This window comes from Ceratina calcarata, unplaced genomic scaffold (genome assembly GCF_001652005.2).
Source record: "Ceratina calcarata isolate Rehan_Ccalc_2016 unplaced genomic scaffold, ASM165200v1 scaffold43, whole genome shotgun sequence".
NCBI lineage: Eukaryota > Metazoa > Arthropoda > Insecta > Hymenoptera > Apidae > Ceratina > Ceratina calcarata.
Window position 1 is genome coordinate 236287 of NW_017166721.1, and position 20694 is coordinate 256980.

The 20694-nt window shown below is 42.6% G+C and overlaps 1 protein-coding gene across 6 annotated transcripts in view; it reads left to right on the forward strand.

Annotated features, from left to right (window-relative positions):
• The window catches only part of LOC108626844 (hemicentin-1), a 205461-nt gene that overhangs the window by 171220 nt on the left and 13547 nt on the right, over positions 1–20694 (forward strand). For 5 of the 6 annotated variants that reach the window (XM_018027759.2, XM_018027757.2, XM_018027758.2 and 2 more), the window contains 2 exons: positions 204–315; positions 1317–1495. In XM_018027759.2, coding sequence (XP_017883248.1) covers positions 204–315; positions 1317–1495 — 291 coding nt within the window. Of the gene's footprint in view, positions 1–203; positions 316–1316; positions 1504–20694 lie in introns of those variants that run through there. The other variant, XM_018027764.2, reaches the window with a different exon arrangement.

The window sequence follows — 20694 nt, forward strand, 5'->3', positions numbered from 1 at the left end:
ATATTGTTTAAGTCAAGCCTATGCATCCTAGAAAGTTAAAACTTATTTTTTGAAATCTATATTGTGCCGTAGTTACAGAGAGATAATAATGAAGTAGCGTTCACTAGTGCGAGAGTTATATACGACTTTGTCAAGTAATATAATTGAGATTTTTTCTGGAGATAATCGCTTCGAGTCAATCGTGTGATGGATCGTGCTTGCAGTGTCGAAGGCGAAGATCAGCGGGAACTCGGAGCTTTACATCAAAAGCGGAAGCGACATAAATCTGACCTGCATCGTATTGCAGACACCTGACCCGCCGTCCTTCATTTATTGGTGAGTTTAATTGGACTTTCGTGAATTCAATTTACGCGCATACGTATAGTCGCGCCGTGTGTACCGACGTAAAACGCCGAATTCGCACGCGAGACGCCAACGTCACGAACGAAGTAAGGGGCCTATAACCATGAACGGGTTAGAGCAGATGCTCCGACAATAGATCATCGAGACGGGTTTCTCGATTACAAGCTGAAATGAACGCGGGACACCGATGCTGATTGGCAGACGGAAAATAGTCCCCGGATCGGAATTGCTTCCTTTATTCCCGTTGCTTTCTCTGTTTGATTGAACGGTCAAATGATTGAACTGTGGAAAAAAAAGGTCATTGTCTGACGAAAGAATGGCGAGGCAAAAGGGGCCGAAGGACTGCAGGCCTCCGGCGCGAATTTAAATCGGTTTAATTACTGATTTCGCGTGAAACGGGGCTACGGCTTTTCTAATATGCATCGGTCCCTATTTTTTTCAACAAAAAATTTGGATCGTCCATTGATGAACCGAAATTCGTACGTTTTTAATAACGCGAGCAAACGTGAAGCGTGTCATTTAATGAGCGCGCAACTTTTTATAATTGTTACAGCGAATATTCTCGTACGCTAAGCAACCTAGACGCGGTCTAATATAAAGTGCATTTAAGTCTAACACATTTATATGCAAATTAAATGGAGATGTTCTGTTGCAGCCCTTTATGTCGGGCCGAGACACCGGTTCATGTTTATTTTACTCACGTTTAAGCTTCCGTTAAAAATGTGACGCGGAACGACGCTCCAGATTTACTTTTATTTCGACGTTAAAAATATAAAATAGCATTGTCAAAATACGAGCCGCTTAAGTGGCTTCCTGCCTGGTACAAACGTTCATTCTAAATAATTATGAGCGAATAATTTACAATTAGTAGCCAGCATCCGGAAATACAGAGATTTGGAGAATAGAGGATTATGACGTATGTGAATGGATGTTGCACGATGCTGTTAATTAATAGAAGGCTTTTGATTCTGCAGGTACAAGGGTGAACACGTGATAAATTACAGCCAAAGGGGTGGCATCAGCGTGGTCACTGAAAAGCAAACGCGAACGTCGCGTCTCTTGATATCCAGGGCGTTACCTGCTGATTCTGGAAATTACACGTGCGCACCGTCTACGGCCGAGTCAGCCAGCGTCCTAGTCCACGTACTCAATGGTGAGTGAGTCAGAATAATAAAAATTCCGCGGAAAAATTTCGTTCGCAGATGTGAACTCATCGTGTTCAAAAAATTCCTCTCCGTATAAATTTAATGTCCTTAAACATTTTTCGCCTGAAGTGGGAATTGATGGAACGGTTAAATCATTTTCGTTAAAGAATTATTCAGACTGGTCGTTCAAATTAATTTCTCTGGGAATGTACATTTTATTAATGAACGAGGAACTCGCGACGCGGTAATTCTGTGTTCGCCACCGTGAAATTTACGAATTATCTCAGATATTTCTCGCGAAGGAAGTCGTCGAGGAATAGCCGAGAAAAATTCACTACGCTTTAAGCTCGGCTGATCGCCCTCTCCTTGGGGATCCAATTCAGTATTCTCTTCGCGGTTGACTCTTTATCGTGAACATTATCGCTGTATTCTTAAATTTCCTACAATCTTCTCCATAAGCTGCTCCTACAGAGATACGGATTAAAGTATATTCTTCCTGGAAGTATGTTACTGCCATTCAAATAAAATCTTTCCCATTATTTCCGACGAGCCTTGATAATATTCAAAACCTCTGTTCTACGCAACGCGGTACGAGAATTTAAAAAATTGTATGTTGCACCAGCCCATGTTGGAATAGGAGCAGAATCAAAAAACGTGAAAGTGAGGCTTTACGAGCGTCATAAATTCCGAGATGACGTGGCTGGCAAGTCCGAGCACAGATAAACTAAATGATGAAAGTCGTAAGAAGGCGAGGCAGAATGCAGGTGTCAGTGTCATCAGCTCACCGTATCACGCTTGATGTATGGAGTCCAATAAACTTGATACCACCGCTGCTGTGTGTCATTTAAAATAAGGTGCTTTCAGCAAAAGATTGCTCCGGCAACACTTTGAGAGAATCATGCAAATAGGCTTGGCGCCTGCAGAGAGACCGCATTTCAATGTTATCCGCGGCAAATAAAATAGATACATATGCAATTTAACAGATAAATGGAGTTTCTCATTTTCGGTTTAAAAAGAATGCTTGAAATTTAATGGGACAAAACATCGTTTAATCATTTAATACGTTTAGTAAATTTCATATTATAGAGTTATTACCGAGTACGTTTCATTGAAGTAGACGCGCTTGAAATATTTAAATGTATCACGGTAATTGAATTCGTGCGATATTCGCGGAGGACGTTTTTTCGCTTCGCATCAATTCCCGCGTCGGGAGGTTGAACTTTCGAAGTTAGAAGGGTCGTAAATGAGTCAGTCGGTTACGAGAACGTCAGGGATTCTAACGAGGGAGTTTCACGAGGGCTGTAAGAGTCTTGAGAAAGCAGCGACAGAGCGCCGGGAATTGAACGACAGTTCATAATTTAGAGTTTCGTAATAAAGTGCATACACAGAAATGTATTTCCATGATTTACACACGTGTATCTGAAGAAGTGACTTCAAGACGTTTGATATTCCATTAACGTTCGCAGAGATGTTTCAGAGAATTCTGTACCCCTCGGTCTGATAACGATTACCACTACCACACTTGAAGTATATCTTGACTTTTCTTTCAAGAATAATGCATAACAAACGGATCCATTATATTCTACGAAATGAGCAGTCAAATCAGAGACTAGATAAATTTAATAGAGAATCAAGGAACTGAATTGCCAATTAGATGACATAACACACCTCAATGGGTATAAGGAATACAAGGAAGGGAATGAAGATCTATAGAATTCTCGGAGTAGTCTCGCTAAGACTCCGTTAGTTCGTGATAGTCCATAATATCGGGTCAGTCATGCGAATGGTACATAGCTCGTCGTTGCAGCGGTTCTTGTTAGTACATCGTGCTAGACGGTCAGGAATGGTTGTACGTACGTAATGGGTTCCAAGGAGGTAATATCTCTCTTTGCATCTCTCGCGCCAGCACGAGAGATTTTCCACTCGGTATCGGAATAATACCGGGATAACGTCGGGCCGGGGCGGGAATGAATTAAAACGCAATAGGGTGCGTCGGGTTATGTATTCCTCCGGCGGTATTTCCAGTCGCGAATTTCACTGGAACGACGTTGCCATTTCATAACTCAACGGTATGTGTAACTGGTTTACACGGTATGTGTACAATTTCATTAGTTCCCTGTCAAAACCTGTTAACTGGCAATCTGCGATCGAAATTAGGTGTTCGTAAGCGGGCGGGAGAGCGCGCGCGCGCGCGCGCGGGTTTACTCGATCCGATCAAGCATCTCGTAGGATTTGCATCCGCGTCGAATTGTTCGTACCGATGATAACTGCTATTCCCGCGCGCGAGGGTAACGTAATCCTTCGAATTGCGTCGAAACTAAATCCGTGATGCAATCAGCATTAATTATTATTACACGTGTACGCCGATAGGAAAGAGAATCAACGTGTAATTAAGTAAGGCGAGAATAAATATTAAAGAACGTATTCAACTCTGGCTGGGCGATTCGCGTATACGAAATGTTCCATGAAATTATACGGGACGCGGGGAAGGACAGTTTCGATGAGAGGTTCACTGCGCCCGACAGTTTCTGCGTAGCTATTTTTTCCCCGTGTGCGCGCAGGAGTTACGAAATTAACGGGTTGTTTGACCAGCGTCGACGGCGAGCCCGTATTTCGTGCCCGTTGAGATAGTTTCCATGCGGAAAAATCATTTACTGTTTCGTGACCCGGTAAAAAGGTATTGTTACAGCGGCTACGCGATTTATTCGACGTGGGAAACATCGAATTCCCCACGCGTACGTCTCTCGCGTACGCCTCATGAAACGGACAAATCGTGCATCCCGGTGTTCCCGCAGACATTTCGCTCGTCAACAAAAACCGCTGAACGTTTCAATTTTGAAGAGATACCGATTAAACTTTGCTAACGTGCGCTCGAATTATTAATAACGAGACACGCGATCCTGTTCGAATAGTTGTTTAAACAAAAAAAAGTCGATGGTTCTCGGATCGATGCGAGAAGATATTTGGAATTAATTCTTCGGCGACGTTACGGTATAAATGACTAAGTTTCGCCGTCGAAAATGATAAAAGCGAGCAATTTTGAAACGAGGTTACTGCGAGGGATCAAAACCGATGCGATGATAGCGCAACGCAATTTAGCGTAAACTGTATTTTATCGGAATCGATAAAATCGTGTATAACGTCCGATGGAATAATACCCGCGATCAACAGCTATTAAATAATAATTCCCCGTGAATAATTGACGTAGGCCATAACGTGCATCGACGTCTAGTTGTCATTAAACTGTAACGAACGATTGTCCGCACTTAAATATTTCTATATTGTACATCTAGGTATAAGCGCATACATAAATACGTAAAAACGTGAACGATGCTTTCACCCGCCAATCGTGCTTCATAATTGATTCGTACGGAATTTCCAAGCGACCATAAAATTAATTTCATATTTTATGATGCTTGATATCTAAATCAGAAGATATAAAACGTGCTCGAGTTGCGGGCAAAATTACGTGATAAATTCGATTCTTAATAAATCAACCGGAGTTCCATAAACGGGATCCATCGGATATTTGTTGAGCCTACTTGGAAAGCTCCAACAATGCGAGATACGTTTTGATCAAACGGGCAGAATAATTAATCACGCTCGCTGTCAGTTAGAATCCTTTGTAGCCACGTTTTTCAACCCGGAATTTAATGCAACATCGGCGACAACAGATACAACGCGCGCATTCATTATCGTATAAACATATACGCTGACATGGGAATAATAACGCGCAATTTATCAACGGGAATCGTAGCCAGCCAGTAAACGTCGATACATCTACGCGAGCCGGGCTCTCGGTTAACTTTACAACCATTTGAAACGGTGCCAAAATTTTTTCCGGGAACCGGGAGCCGTTGTAAATTACACTTGTCCACCCGTTCCGTGTGGATATCAATTATCAGTTATGACCGCTGACTCGCATTCAAATTATCAACTCTACGAACGTCGGTTAATAATATCAAAATGTCCCGAAAGAATTCGATGAACGAGTCTGACCCGTCACATGAGAAATTCGTCCATTGATCATCGTAGCGCCCGCATTGACTCGGGAGAGAAAAATATTTGAAGTATTCTTGCCGCTTATTGCACGAGCTGCGGTGCACGTCGAGACCAGGGACAGAAAGTGTCTAACTTCGGCGTACGAGAGTCGACCCATTAATACGAGGGTGCAGGAAAAGTTGTCGAAGCTAATACGAAAGCATTATCAAAAGTTAACGGTCTTCCGTGGCGTAATAGCGCGCTAAGATTTATTGTCCTCGATCCTCCTCGTGGAGGACGATGAGCGAACTGGGAAACAGTGGAAGGGTCCGTTCGGCGTCTGGCCGCGCCTCTACCACTCCGCTTTTCAACCGATACACAGCGACGATTGCACTCGAGACTCGGATTCCGTTAAGAGAACAATGCTTCCACGGTTCTAGTGTTGTTATTTCAAATGCGAGACTCGATCTCGAATGCTAACGTTCGATTCGCGTCGGATTTCGTTGAAACTCCGTCTTGTCCCACGCTTCGTATAAAAATAACAATATCCTCAGCCAAGGAATACTTGATATTCAGGACGATATCGTTGTGTCAGTCAGACACAGACGAGATCTCTCGTGGAGACGTAGTTCTCGTAGAATATCGTGTACTTCGTGTAAATAATTTGTCAATTATTTTTCCACGTTCCTAAATGATTGAGCGATCTCCGTTTAGATTTAGAACAATGATTAACAAGACGAGACGTGACGTGGGGATTCAGACTTGAGAAACAGAACGATATTTCACATGCAGCAACAGTATTAAATCGTACTTGTAATGCACATTGAAAGTGTTGCGGGCGGAAGAGATTAGAAGGTAGATATTTTATTTTAGTGCACGGAAAGCACGTCGAGTGTGCACGCTCGATATATCGATTTCATCTCGTGACGCTAGAACTTTCGCATCTGGAGGAGGACGGGTATCGATCCTCGTGCTTCTCTTTCATTTATCTTCACTCGAGCTGAACTTCTGAAAGCTTTTTCACTCTAGTTTCCCTTGTGTGTCGGACTCTCTATCTGTTCTCTCCACCCCTTGGACGGAGTAGAGCGGCAGCGGCGGTGGTAGCGGCGGCGGCGGCGATGGCTACGCGTAACGAGCACAATTTTCACGATGATTTGTGCTTAATTGCCGGAGCGCTTTATAGGGTCGCACAGTTTAACCTCCTTTATCTTTAGTCCGTTTTGCAGCGAGTCTTTAGCCTCTTCGATTAACCGTGCAAGTGCGTTTATTGATGGTTAATAAGCCTTGCGACAGAGCCGGCTTAAGCCGTTGTTATTTAAAACCGGATTATCGCAAATCTCCCACCCTCTTGTCCCGAGAATGAATAATCGATATTTTGGAGAACTTGCTACGTAATTAAACAGCAGATTTTCTGATGAAAGAAATTTTTAATCTGACGTTATAAGCGTCTCGCGTGAAAATCCTTGGCGAACACAAATCTTTATATTAAATTACACGTTCAAATATTTGTCGGATCGACTACGAGGAAGATCAAGATTTATGTTTTTACATACGCTGTAGACGAGTTCCCATTTTCGGACAGGAGCAACGCGCGCGGACGAGTTATGGCCAAGGTGGGTCTATGCTTGATTTGCGTGAGAGATAATAGCGGCGGGAACAAGTTGGATGATAGGTAAACGCGGGGGAACCGGAACGAACGAGCGAAAAGATTGCGAACGTATTTACGATACGAGACTCCGTGCCGAGTCGGAGCGTAATTTAATAAACGCGAAAGGCCGTGCCCCGTTCCGAGAGGCTCGTGTGCATTCGGCAAGTCTAATCCTTCGACTTGGCCCGATTACGCGCGCGACGGATACCGGTTTGAACGGTTTATTGTTCCTCCCGCGCCGCGCTGGTTATTTGTATGCAAATCATCGGGATCAGTGGAAAAGTAATTTCGCTTTTTCATTCGGTTTTAGCTTTAATTAAGATTTTCAGCAGCTCTGCTTTCATTCCTATAATCGTTCTGTTTCACAGTGATTGTTTCCTCTCGCAATTGGCCAAAGTTCAAGGAGCAAGAGAAACCTTCAAATTGGATACGATCGAAGTTCTGTTTGATTTGAACGTTCACCTCGGTTGCAAATGAATTATCGAAGAAAATCACTGACTGATCATCCAAAAATTGATACGTCCTCGTGAACATGAGAAAGTTCGATTAATAATTTAGTTGATAATTTCCCACCTTCCGCGTCACAAGTCGCCGAACGTAATTAGAAAAGTTTAAGCTCGTTTATCGAGACTTTCTCTGGCTATCTTCGAAGATCGGGATAATTTCTTGGAAGACGGTCTGTTACACGGCTTTTGGCATCAGGCCGTTGCGTTCCCGGGAAATTGCGTCGCGAGGGATACGCTGTCGGTGTGAGCGTAATCAGAAAGGCGTTGATTGCAGCCGAGTCATCGCTAAATTTCCGCGTTTGTCTCGAAGTTGCCAGACGACGGGGGCGAAACTTGATTCGCGCGACAAATCGATTCGCTGATTAACAATTACATCAATTGATGTAATCTCGCTCAGGCGGGAGTTAGACTTCGACTTATAAGCAGACTTTTCAGAGGCGTTAAAACGATTGAAAATCCTTTCACGTAATTTCCTTTGGTACAACAGTTCGAACTTTCCTGGGATATTATCTAAAAGAGATTTACCAGATTACCCCTTCGTTTTAACTAATGAGTAATTCGATTCGAACGAGAAACGTGGTTCGCCTATTAATGATTATGCCGTAATTATGTTACGCAGTGCGTGGCATGTAAATTCGAGTAAACCTGTACTATCATAATATACAATATTGTTCAGATTTTAGAAATGTAATAGATTTTAGAAATGTAATAGATTTTACTGGTAGAAATTCTGGTTCCTGTTTGCCATTTATTTGTTTTGGAACAACAAGATTCAAATTGATCTATAAACTATAACGTATATAGAAATACGTAATTATATGTAAACAGCAACAGCCACAGGACATTATACAGAAATGAAAATTATTATCAATAACTTGCATTATTATCAGTATATTTCAGCATTAGATAGTTAATAATGCGCATTATATTAACTAAATTTGAATTCATGTTATTAATGAAAGTTACTTGTAATTTAGACTTTAATAGCGTTCGCTATAAAATGCCTCTGGCGTGACTTTAGGAGGAAATCTCTTTAGCGTTCTCGATAGGTCATACTTTTTACTCTAGACGGGAATAGGCTAGCGATAACCCTCGAAATTCGCTCGTTCGGTAGATTAACGAGTCGGCTTGAACCGTGGGGGGCAGAAAAAGCCAGGTGTTATCTGTGTTTAGCCGGTGTTTCGCCGGAGGAAGCCCGTGTACGGGGTACGTGTACGAGAGACACTTCTGGACGCGGTGAAAGCAATAAATGGCAAACTTCCGGTCGGTTCCGGCAGATACCGCCGTACCGGTTGCATAATTAAACCCGCGGAATGACGGCCGACAAGGCCGCGATAATACGGAATCGGCCCTCGTATTTCGTCAAAGAGAAATGGCCTCGTGTCGTCGGTCAGCTATCCTCGGAAGAAAAACTATACAAGGAAACTATTCAAGATCCATATAAATTCTGATTAAAAGAGTCAATTTCACGACTGTTCAATTTCATTGCACAGTTCCTAACAGAATAATTGATCGGCGATTAGTTAAGTAACGATTACATGGTTACAAAGTCTGATTCGATAAAGACGGATATTCATTTTATATACGGTGATGACAGTGCAGAATGCAGAGATTTTTACATGGAATTTTCGTGAAAAATGTTTGAATTGTCGATGTTCGTTCGCCAAAGCTTTTTTAATCAGAATATGCTCTATATATCTTGAATAGTTTTTTCCCGACACTCGGTATAATACTGGGATTGAAAGAGGCACCTTGGCCGACATCGTTTCCATTAATTCGCTCGCGTCCATTTTGAAAAGCGCTTAACGCGTGCCTGTCGATACACAGCCGCGGTTTTAATTGAATCGTGGCCAGCTATACATATAGTACCCGCGTTTGTCCCGTGATAAGTTGCAAGAAGAGTCGTTCGATCGACTGAACTGATTTCGAAGAGAAAATGCTTTTTCTGTGTGAGGGGACACGCGCGGGCTCGGATTCAGTTTACGGTTATCGTTCGTACTAGTAGGTGATACAATAATGTCTCGAAGCCGTTTAGACGTCTAGAGGCTGGATCTATGTTCTGGTAACGTTTACACAGATGTTTCCCTGTCGCGGGGATTTATTCGTCGGTAAATAGAGTAGACTTACTGCTGGAGCGAACCACGTTCCGTGCATTAATCCTCGGAAATTAGAACTTGATTTGGTTTTCTCCTCTTACTATATCATTACCTTTTTAATCCGGCGATGTCAATAATTGAATTAATCGCTTATTTCCGCGCTGTATTAATTAATAACATTGCGTAACGTAGATCGGAGCCATTATCTCGCGAACAATGTTGATTGCAAAACGTCGAACAGATTACAACGTTAAATAACGGACAGGGATTTCTGTCGAAATAATTAGATGGGTCGGTTTTAATGCCGGATAAACCGAAACCTAGACATATTTCGTTTCGCCGTGGAACTGATACACCGGTCTGGCGTGTTACGCGGCTAATCTTTTAATTCCGGGCCGGAAGCCAGTCTCGCGCGAACTCGCCGTTCGACGGGCGGCCATTGAAATTAAAACGGATCAAGAAAAAATGAAACGGGGCGCGTTCGGTCGTTAGAAATTGCAGTTTAACGTTACATTCTGCGGTGACGCCAATAACGCACCGGGCAGCACACCAGCAGCGGTTCGTCGATATTTCGAATTTGTGGTCGCCCCTCTCTCCTCCTGTCCGACGTTCCGCATGGCTTCACGTTATTATTCCCCGAGCATTAGATTAATGCGTTCGCTTCAAACCGGCCCTCCTCGTAACTTCATGGAATTAAAAGTGACCGGTCCCCGATAGCGCGGTTTAACTCGCGCCCGCCATAAACTTACCCCGTTCCAAGGGAATAAATCTTCCGTTCTGTATTCACTGATAGAAGATCCCAGCACTTTTCAAAGTTATCTTTTACACTTAAGTTTCGACTTCGCACGTTCCTCTGAAAATGAGAACGTAACGTCCGGCGGACGGTCTTTACTTATCTACGCGTATATATTATTCCATGATCTATCGTCGCTTATAAGCCCAACGTTAAACGTTTCACCGTATACGGTATCAAAAAGATCAGCACACAACGTTGCGAGCAGTTCATAAATATTTCCAAATGTTTCGCGTTGCATGTCGGGGCTCCTTTCCCTCTGCAAAGAAGGATGATAATGAGTATGAAAAGTCAAATTAGTATTAGTGCTTTTATGCAAAAACTGGGTCACTACCAACTCCCCCCCCCCCCTTCTGTCCCTCTCCGTCTCTACTTCTGTTCACTTTAGAACAGAGCACTTGTTACTTCCGTAATGCTTTACAAGCACATAAAAGCATTTCCTTCTTCCCTTTCGTAATACGCGACTACTCATCTTATATGTACGCGTAAATCTTTGTTTTCCAATTCGCGAGTACCGTTTCTCTAAATTTCTCGACGAGCCAGCGTAAATTGAAGGATAAGGGAAACCGTGTTGTCGGCACTTTTTATTTTAGTTTTCGCGTGCGAGGTAACGCGCTTCATTTTCACGTCGTTGCGCAGTATGTGACTACGCGTAGCGTAGGGCACACAAATAAAGCTTGATAAAGGGGTCGAGGCATGGGAGACGAGCAATACTGCGTCACCAGTTTCCACCCCAGTGATTAATGCGTCCACGGTAAACGCCGCGCGGCCGTCCACCGACTCTAGGGGATGGAAGGTCGATGTCATGTTAAAAGTATGCACAATGTCATTCTTCTTTAATTCCAGTAGGCGAAAACTGGGTTGATCGATGATATCGGTCTTCCTTGACTGACTACGCGAGTAGTTTACTTTTGAATCATTTGCATTACACTCGTGCAACGAATTAGCCTTTCACCCCTCGTATCTCAGCCGGAATTGAAACGATTCTTCAACGAGCAACAATTAATCAAACCTAAATAAACTCGTTAGGAACGGTAAGTATATATGTACTCTATTCCGTGGCGAACGTAATTTACTGTGAGATAACAAATTCGCGGTCAATAACGGCGGATGGGATAGTCGACTGGTCAATAGTAATGTGCCGAGGCAGCCGAGGAAAACAAAGGAAATGGGAAAAGGTGGAAATATACGGAGAGATTAAGGGCGGAGGTTCGACGAGGAATTGGAAAGTCCGCGGTGAAAAACGAGGAAAGCAGACGCGATACCCCACGTCTGCGAGTTCGCGATTCAGCGAGAGGATCCAATAACTAAACCAATTATCCAAGGCTGCCGATGAGAAACTTTTAATCCGCGCGTCCGCGCCGACTTCTCGCGTGGAAATTATTCTTTCGAGATATCGCCGTTGATGTATCCCCTCGCGCTTTTGTCCAAGGAATCCTTATCTGCCCCGCTTCGTCCTCTATACTTATCCCGGCGTCGTAGTCGTGTACACTAGTTTTGCTGAATCGTTACCGGTGAAAATATGGTTTTTCGTTACGACCAGTCAAGCGTAATTAATTTAGATAACGATGGAAATTAGATGAGAGACGACAAAGATAATAATAAGATCATATTCAATAGATTTACATCAAAGAATGCAGAATACAGTTTTGAATAAAAAATAATTGTAAAACGTTTGGCATGAAATTTCGTTAAAAATCACGGCACTATCGTTTTTACGTGTACCAAAGCAAATAAAAAAAAAAAAAGTTTCGTTGTATGTATATTTAATTTACAGAACTGTATATGATACGCGAGATGTCAATCGAGTTTGTTGATCACAACAGAACAAACCGAGCCCGTTCAATTGTGTTCATGATAGAGTTACGATGAACGGAAATTTCGTAGTTTGGCAATATTATTGGTAGAAAGTTTGGGACACAGCGTTTCGCCCCCTCGGCGCCCACCCTCTTCGGTTTCGCCTCGACCAACGATCGATGTACCTACCTACCTACTCCATTGAATTCCACGATCTGATTGAACTTAATTGAATCCGATGCAATTTAAGTTATCATATCCGTCGCGAATTGTGTTTACACAAGCAAATTTGCATATTTCTGTTGCTATGACAAAAATTAGGAAGAAGTCAGGTTCTTAATATTAATATTTATTAAATAGATATTAGTCACAATTTCGTAATTATTGTCTGTCGTTGTGCGTACTTGGAAACATATTGGAAATGTATCGGACAAGAATATGAAGTAGTTATCGAATCGAGGGCATCAGCTTTTTTATAGAGTTTATTACGTGAACAGAATTCTACGACGAAAATAGTTCTCTCTGATCTCGATCAAGAGGTTACGACCCTCGAATGAATTATGTACGTCGATCCGTGGAAATAATACAACCGTAACGTGAACATCATCCTTTACGTTCGCAGCACACCATTTTTCTCGACGTAAAACGGGTCATCTCCAATGGGAATAGTTTCGAAACTTATATTCCATCCCTTATGTTTGCGGGTGCTAACAGTTCACGAAGTTTGCCAACGTGTTTCGGAAACCTACAAGGAAACCGCAGTATTGAAAATTGGAACAGGATTTACTAAATCGAAAACTCTTCACACGATATCAATTAAAGTCGTGATATAATAAAATTAAATTCAAGGAAAAGGAATCGTATATAAGATTCGTAATTTTTTAGGTTCGAACAATTTTTTACGTCACGCAGAGCGTGTCACAACGTGGAGAGGTGCTTTATTAGCGCTCGATTAATTAACGTAGTCACGCCAAACGATACTACGAGAATCATTTCGAGAAATTAAATTCGCAGCCGTGTTGTTCGCTCGTCGTCGACGTGCCGGTTTTCTTACTTCCGGGATAATCGTGATAAAAAATTAACGTGAAGCACGAACTTTGTTCCTATTCCCTCGAGCGCGACAAGCAAAAGTGTTGTACGAATTACGCATTTTCAATCAACTGCACGTGATAATTTAATTACAAGTTAACGTTTTTATCTGTATCGACAAATTCTTTGATGTCAAGACGAATATTCGTCTGTACGTAAGAGAGAATTCAGCATTGCTTTCGTTCGTAATTAATTTCACGCGTGTCAAAGGTCGAGTGTTCGGAATCTACTATGGGGTTAGCTAGTCGTGTATCGTGCAGAGGTATAACAGTATTTACCGAACACACTACTTGTGCATTACAGTGGATCCCCGGTCCGCTGATCCAGTCATTTGAGTGGCAAATCCCATGGTTATTTGAGCCCGGCAAAATGTGTCAGTTAGTATACCAACACGCTCGAAACTGACTCTCATCCGCCGGGTCGAGATAGCGAGCTTTCAGCCGCGAACGGAATTACCGACAAGGTTCATTCTTTGCGGCGCGGCATCGCTACACGCGCGAGAGAGGCGAGGGGTCGTTATTCTCGCAGGTTTCAGACACAAAGGTCGCGCATCGGTTATGCACGTGCACGTGACGTACATACTGGGTATACCATTTTAATTCCGTCGCGGGAATTATCTTGCAGACTGCTGATCCTTCAAACGAGTACGCCTGATTCACATCATCCAGTTTCCTCCGGGATCTTACGCTCGAGGAAAAAGAAAAACACGTAACTCTGCGATACCGTAGTTCATATTATAACGAGAATAATCTCCTTCACTCCTGGCGCAATTTAATCATTCTCTTTAGGGAGGAAAATAATAAACGAGATTTATAGCCCCGTTTGCAAAGATTCTACTCGTAGGTCTTTTAGTCGAATTTATTATTTTATAATTAGATGATCAAAATTCTTTTGTTTCTTTTCAATCCTCCTTTGATTTGAAATTCTCCCCTATATCGCGAGGTAGGAAATAGAAAAGTACGAGCTGTACTTAAAACTAGAGTACGAAGTCACAGGCTTCTGGCGTAGCATACGCGAGTCCGCGTTTGGGGTTTGCGTTCTCCGCTCGCATTCGGCTGGTACGAACCTGGTTACGTATCTCGTCCGGGTTTTCCTACCCCTCTCCCACTTTTCCTGAGCCCTCATCCTTCCTCTTTTCAAGATGAATACTCGGCGCCGGGGCTGGCTTTGCCTCATTCACGACCTACCGCGGGTACATTGTATTAGCAGCCGCCTATTCGCCGACCCGGATACCCGCCTACTAATGTCTCGTAAAAAACCCGCAATAATTCTCGCCGGCTGCCGGTGCACGCCCTTTTCTCATCCGTTTCGCCACGACTCGGCTGCAAATCAGATCCCGCTTTTAATGGAATTATGCGACGTCACCCGCGTCGCGTAGCCTCGCCGTCCTCGTCGTCGTCGGTGCGATCAGAATTTTCATGAAAGCGTCCCCTTTTCGCCAAAAGGAACAGACCCCTATTGAATCGCTCCCCCGAGGATTCCCGTTGATTTTCGGTCCGTCGCGACTCCTTATCAGATCTTCGGATAAACCGTAACTTGGAATAATTGCCTTTGATAATCGGAAAATTGGAACATCTTGCTCTACTTGTTACGATGTTCATTAAAAGTGATCTCAGTTAAGAGATCGTCGTAATCGAGTGATAAATCGTGTGACAGTTCACACGGTAAACGTTGAACGTGACGCTATTTGTCAAATTAACGCTAAGGGATCGGGTCACGATAATATATTTACTCAAAGGTATCTGAAATCTGTTTTCATCGGCTGAGAATGTTGGATATATCAAGCGGACTACACATGGGCGTAGCTAGAAATTAATACGAGTAGATTGGACATGCGGTAAATTATTCCCGGGTCTACATTATTCAAACGCGAGCCAGCATCCCAATTGGAAATTTATTCATTAGCGTTATACGAAACCTTATGCATTATTCTTCCCCCGGCTATTCGATTTGTCAATTAAATTTTGATCAACCACGTTATCGCGTAATGGTTATCTATTTTGGGTTTCGCTGGTCGCGCTGCGTTCACCGAAATGACGCCGCGTTTAAATGTAAGGAACACATGCAGATTATTCACGGTTTTTTCTTGCCTGTTTTGCCAGAAATAGAGTTCTTTTTCTTTTGTGCTAATGCACCTGTCGACGGCCCGGTGATAAATGGCATGACGAAACGGACGTGAAACGTGGCTGACTACGTGTTGACTAATACTACTTATAATCCTACATGCGAGCACTATTAATAAAAAGTGTAAAATATTTATACCACCCGCAGACACCGTCTATAAAAACGCACTTATACCAGTACGACAGTTTTTATGAACAAAGCATGGCAGATTATTTCTCGCTTTCCTCGAATTCATTCGGTATATAATTTTCTTTGCGAAACGACGTGAAATCCTATTAGAAAAGTGGATTAACGAAAGCGAATTTAGCAACTTCGCATAGCGTCATGACCAATTATGAGCGAGAGTGCGCGTGCGATCGCCAAAACATTGGTGCCTTCATCAGTCATGGACAAACATCGGCTACAGCTGATTTGCTAATTGCTTCCATACCGTACGGCTGGCTTTCACGGGATCCGAATACACAGCCCTATAGAACCGCTAATGTGGCCACGAATAGCCTAGATAAATTGGCAATTCCGTGATTAATCAAATACGATTGGATCTTATGGGAAACGTGATTAGAACCACAGATGGGCTTACCTTTATTCACCCATTATTAATAGAATTATTTATCCTCTCAAAAGAGGAGCGGAATAATTATACACTGTCCATTAAAAAAGTTAGAGTGTGAGATTTGTACATTTATAGAATAATATAAAACGTATCTAAAATCGATGCTATAAATATTTCATTTTCATTCGTCTGAAAAAACAAAAATCGTCAGACCATTACGTCTGAAGCATTACTCATTTCTATATCTGCACAGCAGAGAAATGAATGTACACTCCCGATGATTTCTCCATTTTGAAAGCTCGTTTCTCCGTACAAAGAGAGCTGTTATTAAAACAGAGGAACGATTATCGCCGCGTTCCTTCGGTCCGATACGCCGCGAAATTGAAATCACGCTCGATTTCGCACGGGCAACGCTGTTCTTTCGCCCTCGTCGTTTCGTTCTACTTTCGTTTAATTTGTCATTGTCAAGGATGTTGTCCGTTGGTGGCAGCGCGAAGATTTAAAAGCGGCCCCGCTAATGTTACGGAAAAAAAGGAGGCGCGTGACTCGGGAATAATTAGCCGACCGAAATAAGCAATAAGAAAAGGGAGCACACCTTTCCCCGATACTTAAGCAAATGCAGCGTGTAACAGGTTCAACCCTTCCGCAACATACCGGTTCAAATTAAATACTACGCCGCTAGAACGAGAACCCATTATTTCCCAGGTAACGACGTCGCACCCGCTAGCCTCTTTATTCGTCTTTAACGTTGATCGGTGGCAGAGTTTTTTTTTCTACACGTTAAGAATTACCGGCTCGCGCACGTGAAATTGCTTTTCTTACAAACTGCGATCAAAACGAAATAGAGGAAAAATATTTAACTCAACATCCAAGAGCATTACCTGCAGTAGCCACAGGTGTCTAACAACGAGTTTCAATCACGTTTCAATTTTAGTCGGGATTTGGAACGTTAGATTTCGCTCACTCCATATTTGTCTCGCAGTTTGTAATTGGTACACGTAAGCTTTCTTTACGAATATTTTGCTTTAAGTTAAAAACTTGATTAATGAATCGAGGGTCGATCGATTTTTCTATCGGGGTACACGGTTCGCATTTAAATGTTAAGTAGGCGGCAGTGACGTAGTTTTGAAAGCTTTGAGATTTCAACTCGACGACGGGTGCATACAATTTTCTTTCGCGTTCCATCCGCCGTCTGACTATAAACTGTGCACTGTCACTTACGCTCGCTGACCCGCCACAACTTTGTGACCGTGCGATCAATCACGTCGTAACGTAATACAACTTTCCACTAACTGTTGTGCCAACTATTAGCATTAGAACTACTGTCATTAAGTGTACTTATCGTCTTATCGATTCATCGCGTGATCGATCATCCGCTGCAAATGAACTCGTCTATACCGTGGCAAAAAATTTAGTCGGTACACGTACGAGACGTGCGGCAGAACGAACGAAATCGAGCGTGGATGCGATGTTTTAAAAAACACGGTAACAGCGGGGATGTTTAGATCGCGTCTGCCGAGAAACTTAATTAAACATTTACTTGGCCAGTCAGCTCTCTCGACGGAACGCTTGCATACTTTATTCACCGCGCGGATTCAATTTCGTCTTTCGCCGGGAAATTAAAAACGAACGCCACGAAATCCACTCGCTCCCGGTTCAGCAATTTTATTTGTCCGAAAGGCTTGAAACGTTATTTGCTTGATGGTACGTGAGAGATCCGAACGTGTATCAAGTACGGTTTCTCCCTCGCAGACACTTTACCTCGCAGCTTTTCTCCGGTTTCCTTTTTCCTTTCCCTCCACCGTTTTCGAATTTCGAACGATACGGTTTACGTCGAAATCCGAAGCAAGCGAACGAGCTCTTAAACTTTACCTTAAACTTGTTAATTACCGTGTCTCGGCTATCGATTTTCGCTCGAAATTCGATAGAACGGTGCACCAAGACTTTTTACAACCGCCTCGAGCCACGGGAAAGCTCTTTAATTAAAAATACTTTTTACTCGGCCGAACGAGAAACGAAACGAAAATATGCCAAACTCTCTCTCTCTCTCTCTCTCTCTCTCTCTCTCTCTCCGCCCCCCTTGTTTCTTCCCCCGCTCTCAACGTGTTCTATTTCCCGATCGTTCTGACCCGAAAATTAGTTTCAAATTCGTAAATCTTCACATCCAAGAATTTCTGCCATTATTACCGATTTTCAAAATGTTCTTTTCACGCTGTTAATTAATTTGTGACAATTTTTAATAAAATCAATGTTTATAGACATGAGATCGAGGGAGACGTTTCGCCTCCCGCATATACTCTTCTATTATTGATTGTTTTAATACAAAGAGCGCTGCGCGTGCGAATAAACGCGTCGTACACAGAGTTCGCAGACACGAAATTAATCACTTAAAACTGTGCATTATAAATTATTCAACGGCACGTATTATACGATGCAAAAGGGTGGGCGGAAAATTCGCCGCCTCCGAAACTAATTACGACCCGTGTTCGATTTGTTAAGTACAATTCTAGCGATAACACTCGCGTACATCGAGTTTCGAGTGAAACGCAGCACCCTATGAATGATAAGCGCGGCGTTAATACGTGCGACAATAATTTCGGCCGAGAAGTTAATATTGATTCGTGTCGCGCCGCAACTGTTCACTACAAAATTCAACTGTCAGTTTAGTTCCGCGTGATTTCGCATGAATCTCTAGCTACGTTTCATCGCGCCAGCTTCATGAATATTAGAGAGGAACGAGATCGAGCTCAACGTTTTCATAACCATTGATCGTCACAGAATTAATATTTGATGAATCATTTAGGATTATTTAAAAGAGTTGATGTAATTTACGTTTATTTTTTTTTTAAAAACGATATAATCTTTTCCGTAAGAACGTGTTAGCTGTGACTTTTCCGTTATAACGAATTCTATGAATTCGTATTCTATGAATTCAGTTTCACGGCCAGCAGAACTCGCGATTCATCGCTGGGAGTAATCTACTTCGCGGTTGAATGTTAATACCGTAACTACGAGATATTAATTTTCAGTACTTTAATTCAAGAAACTTGTTCGTTAGACGGTTTTCCTGTAATCCGTGGCCGCTCGGCTACAAAATTGCATCTTAATTCAAACGCTTTCCCCGTGAAAAGAAATTCTCTCTACCCACCCCGTCTCACTCACCTGTCCGCCTTTCACCGTATAATTAACTTCCCATTCAGACCAACATCAACTTCGCCCATTCTTCTTCACCCTTGTAATTCCTCGCCCGCGATATGAAAATTCATTTTATTTCCATGTTTCACACGAACATCGACTGATCATCGCGTTACTAAATAATGTCAATCGTTACAGCGAACGGATTCGTGGATTTTCTTAAGGAACGAAACTTCAATTTATCCTGTTCGGTTAGGTTAATACGACGTTCCGTGGCATGCTGCAAACGTTAGGGGTTGGTCAAGTACCAACATAATCTTGAGCTTCGCAACCGCAAGAGGATCCGATCCGAAAATCCTTGCGGTTGGTTCGCGACACATAATTTACGAGAGCTGTCCCGCAGTACGCCCTTCTCAATCTTCTTAATCTCTTATTTAAGATAATAAAAAATAACTCCTCAGAACGGGACGACAGTTTTGCTGATATAAAACAGCGCGTTTAAATACCACGTTCCTTCGGCAATTTCAATGAATACACGAGCTCGTTCAAAGATGATTTTATTCGAGTCGTGATTCTTGAGAACGCGTTTAGAAAATAGAATCATCGAACACTCTACTGTTGGTTCTATCAACTTTTTCTATTTCCGTGTGCTACACGCCAGTCTCAGGGCTGCCAGTTCATCCTCAATAACATTCTGATTAGATTGCTCTCTTGCTAGAAATATCCTTGACGCGATTTCCGAGCCCGGAATCTAGCGATGATTTTTCCAGAGGTCCCAGCACCGTCCGATTCGGAATGCCTCTATCGCCCGTAAACTTGATCCGGTTGAAACGCGACAGGACCTTTTTTTACGTCTACAGATTTGATTGGATCACCTGAACTCTTGGTCCCGGTTACGTGATAAAAGCACGGATAAATTTCACTCTTTGAGCTCTGGGCGGTACGTGTCCGAAGGACCGGTTCCCGGGATCGGAAAAGGAAAAATTCAGTTGCCTCGATTAAGTCAGTCCAGCGACTTCTTACGCTTTCGAAAATCCGATAGTTTGAGTTGAGTTGTCCGATAAGTTGAACACGATTAAACGATTTCTCATGCCTCGGCGTGCGTTAAGGATGTATTGGCTATACAGTCAATCCCAAAAGTTTATGTACCTTAGAAAAACGCATTTCCTATGATTAAAAATAGTGCACTTTTCTTCTAATTTCGATATTTAATGAGTTACGTATGATTATTTGGCATTTTATTGATGTTGACAAAATCCGACCATTCCAGCGTCAGAACGGCGAATTTTTAGAAAAAAATTTCGTTTTTCCTCAATAACTCCTAAACCCTTGGAGATACGGGAAAATTGTATAGGACCTTTTTTGTAGAGGACGACGAGATCTACAATTTCTGTATAAAAGTTTCTCGCTAGCATCAATAGTTTACGAGTTATTGACGAAAAACGAAAAAACAGTTTTTCGCAAATTACTCGTAAACTATTGAGG